This window comes from Rosa chinensis, chromosome 4 (assembly GCF_002994745.2).
Source record: "Rosa chinensis cultivar Old Blush chromosome 4, RchiOBHm-V2, whole genome shotgun sequence".
Lineage (NCBI taxonomy): Eukaryota > Viridiplantae > Streptophyta > Magnoliopsida > Rosales > Rosaceae > Rosa > Rosa chinensis.
The window spans coordinates 61418336-61429535 of record NC_037091.1 but is presented as its reverse complement, the minus strand read 5'-3'; the positions used below and the strand labels follow the sequence as shown (position 1 = coordinate 61429535).

The 11200-nt window shown below is 37.0% G+C and overlaps 1 protein-coding gene across 2 annotated transcripts; it reads left to right on the top strand.

The window, feature by feature from the left end:
* Window positions 1-1854: 1854 nt before the first annotated feature.
* LOC112196324 lies at window positions 1855-7953 on the top strand. 2 transcript variants are annotated; one of them, XM_024336643.2, is made up of 4 exons: window positions 1855-2354; window positions 3954-4189; window positions 4385-5129; window positions 5488-7953. In XM_024336643.2, the coding sequence occupies exons 2-4, from the start codon at window positions 3956-3958 to the stop codon at window positions 7713-7715; spliced, it is 3207 nt and encodes a 1068-aa protein (XP_024192411.1). In that variant the 5' UTR covers window positions 1855-2354; window positions 3954-3955; the 3' UTR covers window positions 7716-7953. The 2 variants fall into 2 exon arrangements, with proteins under 2 accessions (XP_024192411.1, XP_024192412.1); XM_024336644.2 differs by lacking the exon at window positions 1855-2354 and adding an exon at window positions 2395-3394.
* Window positions 7954-11200: the final 3247 nt, after the last annotated feature.

The following is an 11200-nucleotide window of genomic DNA, read 5'->3' as shown; positions in this document are numbered from 1 at the left end:
AACTTGTGTGTTTTCAATTTTTGAAGTTGAAATCTTCTTTACACGGTAGAGTGGGTAAAGGTACATTTGGAAGTTACATGTAAGTGATGTAACCGTTAAATATCTATTATCATGTTCTCATTTGTATCATATATCATTTGTAGATAACTATGAGAGTCAAATTCATGACCCTAAAATATTTAGGATGAGTAATTAAAAATTTTATTATATTTTTCAGTTGTTCAATAAATCGATACGGTCAATTTCGTAGCAAATTGTCATGCCTTTAAGCTGTGATATGTTTTGAAATTGACAACTGCAGATTGTGACAGATAAGTTAATTATTATGTATTTAACCGATATAACCATATAACTTTGAACTAGAAGTGTAATCATAAAACTAACAAAGAATATACCAATAATGTAAAATACTTATTGCTCAATAGAAAATTATGGTTTTTAGAACGGTTAAACTATTCTGTTGGTGAAGGGCTTTTGTTTTTTGGTTTGTTTAGTGAACGGGTAGGTTAAAGTGACACTCAATTCTAGTTTCAGAGCATCCACATCTAACGATGATCATGATGAGTGTTTACCCTCACAATCAGCAAGGATTATGGATAATCTTGATTAGTTTCATTGGATTTTGAATTTAGAGTATGAAATTATTAATGTGACGAAGTTTGCTAACTGCTATCTTTCTTCCTCTAAATTTAGGAAATAAATAATATTTAATGATGTTTAAGTGTTTTTATTTATTTGTTATTTAAATGGAAGACGATAATGAACATATTAAATGAAACTAAGAAGTACAATGCGTCGATGTAAAAATATCAAAATGAAACATAGCAGAAAACATAACAAGATGCGAAACAGCATCTAAGCTACAAGATAGCAAAAACCAGATCATAATAGTTGAACCGGAGTTGGTATAGTTATTTTGTGTCTAAAATTATATTAAAACCCCGTAAGATTTTTTTTTTTTTTTTGGATAGTACAACAAACAATCATGATAGATGAACTACAATACTTCCACTTATATTAGAGGACAAGACTTAAGTCACTAGACCAAAACACTGTCGGTTCGTAATTTTCATGTTAAAATAAAAAAAAATGTAAAGATAATCCTCAAAACCCTTTTCTCAGGAACAGAAAAAGTATTAATTGGTTGTAATAAAGTGATCAACATTCTGATTGACCTGGCGTGATCTAAAGGCGTCCTTGAATAAACGCCACGTGTGTTGTAGGCTTGATTTCTTTAACGAGGTTACCCAGTTACAAGAAAACAGAGGATCCTCCAATCGAAAGCCAACAGAACTACAGAAGAATCAAATCCCATTCTCGTAAATAAAACCCATCCAGAAGGGCATTTATCCCCTGTCCCTAAATCTCAAGTAAAAACAACCTCATCCCCTTCCCATAGTATCAGGGGGACCCACCTCCTGTCTTCCTGTGTGTTAAACCATTTTAAACACTTCTTTATATGGAAAAAATTTCAGTGCTTTGCTTTGTACTAGATAATTAGGCACTTTTAACAACCAACCCAGAAAGCCAAAAAAAAAAAAAAAGGAAAAAAAAAAAGGGGATTGTATTGTTGTCAAGCAAAGCTTTGCCTGTTGTTGCAGTAATGCAGGCTTTGTATATATACGTGTGTGTGTGTATATATAAACATATAAGGGCTGCAATAATATATGCATCTTTCGGAGTCTATTGGGGTTTATTTAAATGGTGAAATGTTTATTTTTTAATATCTGTACCAAAAGCAAGGAAGGTGGAGAGAATCTAGAAATGCCCATTTTTTTTTATTACCTCAGAAAACCCATAAAGAAATTGTTTCTGATATTGAGGATGAGAAAATAAGTATAGGGGAGAGAGAGAGAGAGAAGTGAAGAAAAAGCAGAGAATAAAAAGAGACCGGATGTTGACAAATTTCATGTCACTGTTCTTAGAAGGTCGTTTGTTTGTGTGAAGATTTCTTATCTGGGATCTCTCTCTCTAAAAAGAAAAAACAGAAAAGAAAGAAAAATAAACTCTTTCTCTCTCTAAAGCTCAATTCTTTCTTTTCTTAGAGAGAGAGGAAGTGGCCCAGCAGATCGAAAATCTTCTTCCTTTTCTTTTTTCCTTTCTCTATTCTTCTTCTCCAACCTGATGACGATCTAAGCTTCTTGAATGGTGTTTGCAAAGGCACAAACTTTGTTGTTTCTTGTGTAAATAAAAGAGTTTTCAGCTGCTTTGCTTTGCCTGCTGTTTTTTTGTTTTTGTTTCACAGTGTGAGTCAATAAGACTCTGAATTTTCCATGATGTGAAGCTTGTGCTGAAAATGATTAAATCTTGAGGAGGAGAGAGAGAGAGAGGTGATTATAGGATGTGGGTCTGAGGTAAAATTCTTATCTGCTTTGTCTGCAAATTTTGATTCTTTCATACCTTTTTTTTGGGTGATTTGATTTATTGGGTTTTCCAATTTGTTACCAAGTTTGGATAATTTGCTGGGTTTTATGCATTTGTTTCCTCATTGCAAGTTGTGGACTTGGGAAATTATAACAATTTGCAGTTCTTTTCTATATCGATTGCTTCGTTGGGTGTTAAAAATTTTTTCCTGGGTGAAATTAGACTTTGTTACTGTAGGTTCTGGATAATCATAGTTGCTAATATATGTTGGTTCAATTGGAACTGATTAGATCTGTTCTGTTAGCTTTTGTTACTCTATAATTTGATTGCATCTAAAACTTCATGCCCGATCATGAAGTTTCTAAAAGTTCCGGTACGTATGAAAATGGTGTCTGGAATTAAGGCAACAGGCTGCAAGTCTCTATTTATTGCTTATATGCTTCTAATTGCATTATCCATCAGTTGAGGGTTTTTCTACTTCATTAGTTGAGAATAAGACCAAACCTTCTTTGTTTTCTTAGAGCTTGCAATCATTAGGTTCACAATTGAAGGGTTTGGTTCATTGAGTTTCTATTCTTGCTGATTCATGAAGGTTTCTAATGGGAGTTGGATCCATAGTCCATACCAATTAACCCGGCTTGCCTCTAGTTAATTATAAGGTTGCATATTACTATTGCTCATAATTAGGATTCTTGATAACATTTGCAGATTTGGTAATCATAATTAAGTCTACATTTGTGCATCTTTCGTTGGTTGAAGGGTTTGGTTCATGTTTCTAATAAAGCTATAAACTTCGCTACATGAGGATGTGAAGCTCCTCGTGCTTGGTTCCCTCAGTTGTTACTGACTTCCTCAAGTCAATGAGAAATGTGGGTTCCTGCTCTTCCTAGCAGCAGTATGTTGTAATTTGGTGCAAGAGAGCTCTCAAAGTCAGTGGGAATGGGAGGAAGCGAGAAGCATTAATTGAATTTTCTATTCTTAGAAAAGATACTGTAGAGAACAGCCCAGAAATATTCATTATTTATTTCAAGTACGGACATTTTCAATTCATGATTTGATATTCTTAGGCACTGCCTAGTTTTCAATTAGAGGATACAAGTCAAGAATGCCTACAAGCCTTTTTAGGTGTCACTTGCATTACTTGGACGATTGAGTGTTTGTTACATGGTTAGACAGTTCTTGGAGAATTTGGAATTTATGTAATTTGATTGAAGAAACATTAGGTTCTCAATTTAACCACAGTGAAACTAAACTAAGTTGGGGTTGTAGGGTATGATAAGCTCCTCATTTTGGGATCATATTCAGAGTTAAATTAAGTACTTAGCAGCCGGCAGCATTTCCTCGGCTTTGAATACTTTCAATGATCTAGTCTTTCTTGCTTTTATTTTTCCACACAGTTTACTGCTCAATCTTTGTTCAGTGTTCTGATAAGTCATATCAAGTGCTGGGAGGAATAGTTATGCTAAATATATTTCTGTTACATGCTAATGTTGTCTAGCAATTTCCTCTTTTTATTTTTTTTTATTGGTTAAAACTTCCTGTTTAATATGTTCTGATTTGGCACTGGTACGTTCCTCCATGTTTTCCAGGAATGGGAACAAAAATGCAGTGCAAAAGCTATTTGCCGGGGTATTACTCAGTTAGGGATCTTAATGAGGATCCGAACAATTGTAGCTGGCCCTTATACTATGGAGATAAAACCTTGCCAAACACTCAATATTACAATGGTTTCTTGCCAAGGGCCGCTGTCGATACTTATCAAGGGTATGGTAAAGACATAGTAAAGGAGACAATGCTTCAGCATGAGGCCATATTTAAGAATCAGGTGCATTCCAGTCTCGGGTTCCTTATTCTGTGGGTATAATTTTCCATGTTTGTTCAAGATCCTTGCAGTATAAGCCGATTCGGGTCAATATTTAAGGACCTTAATTGGCATAGGCAGATTGATTTCAGCATTCTTTGCTCCTTTTTATTTCTACTCCATAAGACACTTGAACGGTTTCAATTTCATGTGATCCAGGTGTATGAACTTCATCGCCTGTACAGAATACAAAGGGACTTGATGGATGAAATCAAAAGAAAAGAACTGCATAGAAACCATATGCCCATGGAGGCATCATTATCCTCAAGTCCCTTAGCATCTCAAATTACTTCTGAACATACTCGGAAATGGCCTGATTCCAGCTTCCCTTTGGTGAACTCGGTTTATGCGGGACCGTCAAGTTCAGGTGTTGAAGGCATTCATTCTCAATCTAGTGCTATTAAAGGGAATGGGCGAAAAAATGGTCTATATCCGTGTCAAAATGGTATTAGTTCAAAAGATGTTGAGGTGTTGGATTCAAGACCTACAAAAGTGAGGAAAAAAATGTTTGACCTTCAACTTCCAGCTGATGTGTACATAGATTCTGAAGAAGGGGAAGAGTGCAGTGACGAGAAAGTTTCTTGCATGCCTAGTTGTCTGTCAACTAAAAATTGTAAAATCGCACCTGAGGGTGGTGGGAAGGTCTTTTTGGGTGATGGCGGAAAGTCTGACTTTGCAGGGGATGCGTTGAGATCAGAGAAATGTCCAAGGGGTGCAAATGGTTTTGCTGACTTGAATGAGCCCATTCAACCTGAAGAAGCAAGTGCTTCAGGATATAATGATCCTCCGGGCCATGACTCTTTTCGGGGGAAGATTCAAGGCCCTGATCTGCCTGCTAAGTCAAGGTCACAGCTTCTGGGTGATGGAGCAAAAAATGGGTGGTTTTCCCATGTTCTTGAATCAGGTATTTTCTTTTATACAACAAGTTGCATTGAACCTTAAGTTGTCCCCTGTGGATGTCTGCCTTTACCCTACTTTCCTTTTGTTTTAGTAAGAGCATTGCTATCTCCAATTCTTGTGTGGAAAATTTGCAATTTAGTATTTTCTTCCTTTTAGAAACAAGAATACTATCAAAAATAAAATTAAAATAATTAGGATATAACAGATGAAATAAAGGGATAAGCTGCCAACCTGCTATGGGCTATGTGGCCTATTAGCTTTTTCTTAGAGTCTGCAGAGGTTTGTATTAAGCTTGCAGCATTTCTTGTTATAGAGCTGTTCCATTGCAAAGTTAATTTTAGCTAGCTGCTATTGTATTACAGGGCCAAATAAGAGCAACCTCAAAACTGTGTCCCAGTGTCCGCAAACGGAAAGGTTGCCTATATCATCCCAGCCGGTCCAAGCTTCTGTGAACAATGTTCATGAACAAAATTTCTATTTGACGGATAAAAGCAAGGTGAATTTGTGGAGAGAGAGGACAATTTCTGGTGTTGAGAGTTCCGAAAGAAGTAACGAGTTTTCCAGTAACAAGCACCCGAGTACCTTTGTGGCATCTAATGTGCCCAGTCCTTATCCGATTCTTCCTTCTTCTGATTTGGCCAAGTCCTGGACTCACTCGGTTTCTTCTTGGGAAAAGGCAGGCAGTAGCTTAAGCCAGAAGTCAATGTCAGTTCAAGCTCACCCATGTTTTAATTCATCTGCTACCTTGAGTAAGAGTTCCCAGTCATCGGTTCAGAGTAATGGGATTTTCGGAGACAGGTGGAATCTCAACAACAATTCTAGATCTAACCAAGGTTCAGGAAGTGAATTGCTGTACCAAAATGGGTTTCATCATGGTTCCTCTTCTGGGTCTAAGGAGCAACTGGTCCGCTTTCCTTCTCTCAACTGTGACTATCAGAGCAGCAGTATCAATCATAATGGAGGTTCTGAACACTTGATGAGTCATGGTTCAGCAACGTACTACAAGGGTTCAAATTTCTTGGATGTGAAGTCTGCAAAGGAAGTAAACTTGAACGTGATGCTTTCAAACAGTTCATCTAATGAAGAATTACCCCAGCGAGGTCTTAAGATCATGGGTGGAGAACAAAAGCATGAGGACCCTCTTGCAGCCTTGCCATGGCTAAGAGCTAAGCCTGCTGGTAAGAATGAGTTTGCCAATGGTGGCGGAGTTTCTAAGACCAGTGAGCCTAGTATCTTTCAGTCTTCTGTGAATAATTTATCCAATAAAATTGAAGCTGGAAAGGGTTTCAATCAAATTTTTACTCAAAGTATAAAATCATTTTCATGCGGGAATGATGTTGAGGCGAGGAGGACTGAACTAGCTGATAGCCCGAGTAATAAAAAACTTCTTGGATTTCCTATTTTTGAGAAGTCTCAGCTTTTGAAGAATGAGTCCTTTTCTCTCACCTCCCCTTCTGTGTCTATTCCTCACCCATCGGAGAGTGAAGTGGAAAATAACAGAAGAAATAGATTGCTGGACATCAACTTGCCTTGTGATACTGCAGCTCCTGACTTGGCCAGAAAGAACGTAGCAGAAATTGTAGTGGTAGAAGACAGAAGGGATAAACAGTTTGGTAATTTCAGACATCACATTGACCTGAACTTCTGTATCAGCGAAGATGAAGCATCTTTGAAACCTTCTGCTCCAAGAGGCAGTATGAAGATTGCAGTGGAGATAGATTTGGAAGCCCCCATTTCTCCGGAGACTGATGATGAGGATGATGTCATTCATGGGGAAGCATGTGCACAAAAGCAGAACAAGATGTCTTTAGCATTACCACAGAAAAAAACTGAACCTTCTCGAGATGAGCTTGCAAGAGTAGCAGCAGAGGCAATTGTTGCCATTTCATCATGCGGTCCTCCTGATCCTTTGGATGAATCCTCTTGCAAACTAGCAGAAGCATCTTCAGTTGACCCTCTTATGTGGTTTGTGGACGTAGTTTCTACATGTGGGAATGATCTTGAGAACAAGTTTGACATTGTTCTCAGGAGTGACGATAGTGAAGGTATTGAAGAATCTTTAGTAGAAGAGTTTGATTACTTTGAATTCCTCACTTTGAAACTGAAGGAGACCAAGGAAGAAGATTACATGCCCAAGCCTTTGGTTCCGGAAAATATAAAGTTTGAAGAGTCAGGAACCAATTTACTATCAAATACGCCCCGAAGGGGCCAGTCAAGGAGAGGGAGGCAGCGGCGGGACTTCCAAAGGGATATCCTTCCCGGCCTCGTTTCTTTGTCAAGGCATGAGGTAACAGAAGATATCCAGACATTTGGAGGGTTGATGCGGGCAACAGGTCATCCTTCATGGCAATCGGGGTTGGCAAGAAGGAACTCAACAAGAAATGGTTGTGCTAGGGGCAGGCGACGAGCAGTGGCGAGTCCTTCACCCCCTATGATCACCATCCCGGTTTGCACTCCACCAATACAGCAGTTTAGTAATACCGAAATGGCACTGGAAGATAGAAGCCTAACAGGTTGGGGTAAGACTACTAGAAGGCCCCGTAGGCAAAGATGCGCGGCAGGTAATCCTCCCTCTCTTCCTTTAACCTAAAAACTTGGGAAGAGACTTTTAACTTCTTGATTGAGTTCTATAGAGGAAAATAGGGTGTTGTATCCATGGCTTCAGGTTGAGGTTGCCATTCGGATTATTGCCCTATCTGTACATTTCTTGGCCCAAAGTTTGGGTTGGCTTGATTTTTCTTTCTTTGGGTGGTTACCATCTTTGTATTATTCTCATAAATAATGTTGCATGATTTATTCCCGGATAGATCCCAGTGTTCGTTTTTTCATTTGCTTATGCTTCGCCACTCTGGGAATTCAGATGTGCTCTTATGAGTCTTATCATTATTTCAGATATGAATATGCTTCTCCTTATCGACCTTCCCAATTATTTTCTTCTTTTCCACGAATTGGTTCATTCAAACAGTACATCCTGCTGCAACAAAACATGAACCAAGTGTAAACTCAATCAAGATTTTAATGGGATGAAGTGATGAACCCACATTGCAGACGAACAGTTACAACGGGTAAAAGATTACTTGTATTTTCGAGTTAAAAAGTGAATCCATAAGATGTAACTGTAAAAAGAGCTGTGTCAATGGCGAAATAATAAGGAATGAGTGTTCTCCTTTCTCATAAGATGGGAGTTTTTGTTTTTTTACCTAAAATATACTGAGCTCCTTTTGCCAGTAAAAGCCATGTTCCTATATGCAGATTGCAGATCATACCAAACTAAGAAGATAGTTGTCAACCTCAAGTAAGTGAATTATTTGGGCTTAAGATGATGATGATGATGTTGTTGGTGGCTGCCAAGCATGTGAACACAGGGAACATGATGTGCCTTGTTTGGTTGTGATAAAGTGGGTTTAGCTAAGCATGTCCATCTTTTTGTAGAAATTTGGGAAGGCATTTTAGCTAAGCATGTCCCAACTCAGATCCCACCAATTAGGTTTCCATCTTTTACTTGGATTGACAAAGTAATATTCTGACCTAAAAGAATCAAAACTAAAGCAAACAAGGGACAAAAGAAGATAGAAGATCTTGAGTGGCATTCCTCCTCCTCTCTTTGATGAAATCTTGCCAACCCATTACTTTATGTAAAACACTAAAACCCCCACCTTCTCTAATCATCTTCTTCTTTTCTCTAAAAAGTTTATGTAAAGTTAATTTCTGCACTAAGAAAACCCAACAAAAGGGTTTTTGCTTATTATGTATTTTAGCTTTTTGCATGGTTTTTAAATGCACCAACATATACTCCATTTTTTATGTTGTGTGTTGACTTGCCAAATTTTCTTTCCTTCTCCCTACATGAAAGTAGGTTTCATTGGTTCTAAATGAAAATAAACTTTAACAAATAGAATCCACATACTTATCATTCTTCTTTCAATACATTATCTAATTTTATAATACTTTAATAGTATTTTAATTTTAATTTTTTTCTTAACAGAAAGCACAGATTGATTTAATAATAAAGACAATGGTAAGTGAATGACACAGAAATAAGCTTAATTGCTCACACAGTCACACTTAAACCTAATTGCACTCACATTTACGGCTAGCTGCTCTCTTAAGGGATAATTTTGAGGAATATATTAAGGGACAGATGCATCTGACGAATGATGATAAATGCACAGTTTTTAATTGTTATAATTTCAGCATTAGAATTTAATATATGTGGCCGAGATTCACTTATCCTCCACAGTCACTTAAAATTGTATCTTAAGTGGAGTAAGACGGCTCATTTACTGAAGGAAAACAAAATTAACTTCACACCCATTTCATGATGACAATGATATTTAATTTTATGACATATTGACAGAGCCGGTTATTTTAAAATAACTAACAATTGACAGCTCAGCGATGAAACTAATTAATTCATAAACCACTTGGAATCTGAGAAATACAAAGAGAGGGGCAGCGTGCACGCGCTGGTGGGGAGCGTGGATGTGAAATGCCCGTGCCCGAATAAGATCTTTGCTAATGTACGCCGCCAGGGCAGCAACGAGAAACATGAATGAAAGAGAGAGACTGTCGGCGTCTCAGTCTCTCTGTCTGTGGGCTTTGATTTGGTAGTGTACTACAATGACCACTACTAAGAGAGAATCTCAATCTACTGTGGACTCTGTGTTTCCGTGTGTCGCTCTCATTCTCTCCACGTGTCAACCCTTTTGGATACTCTTCCTACTTCTCACCAATCACATCCCTCCTTTCTACTCAACACTTGGATTCCCCATCCTACCCCCACCCAACCACCGCTATTTACATCTTTCCCCCTGATTCTTCTCATCTGTCCTTTTCTCAGTTTTATTCTCCTGCAAATATATAACATGATAATGATAATGATGATGCATATCTTAGGTGCCTTTCATTTGGACATGAGCCCCCTCATCTTTTTGTTTATTATTTTCAAGTCCTTGATAGTCTAAGGTCCTCGCTTGCAATGAATGATGATGATGATGTTGGCTGCCTTTTATTTGCAGATTAGTTTCCTTGATGCGAAAGGTTCTTTTATATATTTATATGGCAGAAATATCACTTTGGTCATCGAACTATGGCTCGCTCGACACTTTGGTCATCCAACTTTTAAAAACTTCATTTTGGTCATCGAACTTTATCATCGCATATCACTTTGGTCATTCCGTTTGTTTTTTCTGTTAACTCCAAGGGTATTTTGGAGATTTAAAGTTTTACTCGCCATTTTTTTAACTTAATCCAACTTTTTCCGTCTAAACATAAAACTCCATCCAATTTTGCCAACTTTTCCCTCCTTTTATAATTCCTTGATTTATTAAATCAATATTTTTCTTCCTCTTATATTCCCTCCCTTTGAATCATTCTCTGACTTGATTATTTTTCTCTGTTGTATGCTTTGATTACTGATGATGAATGCATGAATAAAAGGAGGGAAAAGTTGGCAAAATTGGATGAAGTTTTATGTTTAGGCGGGGAAAATTGGATTAAGTTATAAAAATGCTGGGTAAAACATTTCATCTCCAAAATATCCCTAGAATTAACAGAGAAAACGGAGAAAATTGACGGAATGACCAAAGTGATATACGGTGATATAGTTCGATGACCAAAATGAAGTTTTTAAAAGTTGGATGACCAAAGTGTCGAACGAGCCATAGTTCGATGACCAAAGTGATATTTCTCCCTATTTATATATACTTGAAAATCACTATCTTTTACCAGTTGCAATGTAGACTAAAAATCAATCATGACTGAGAAGTCAATGTTGATTTTTGAAAAGTCAAGGTTGTTTTATATATACAAGATTTGTTTATTCTGGTTTTTTTTGGTGTGTAAATATTTAAAAAATAATTATGGAGCATTCACAGATAGTAATTATTAATATGTGTTCTAATTGAGGGAACACTAAAACCTCGAATAAATTTTTTTTTTTTGAATTTTATTGCCTAAACTTTAAAGACTTTGAAAAATCATAAATAAGAAATTTGCACCGTGTGTTATAACCCACAATTTTAGGTAAAAATCATGAACTTGGAGTTTTTTTTATTTAAAATATTTTATTTAGAA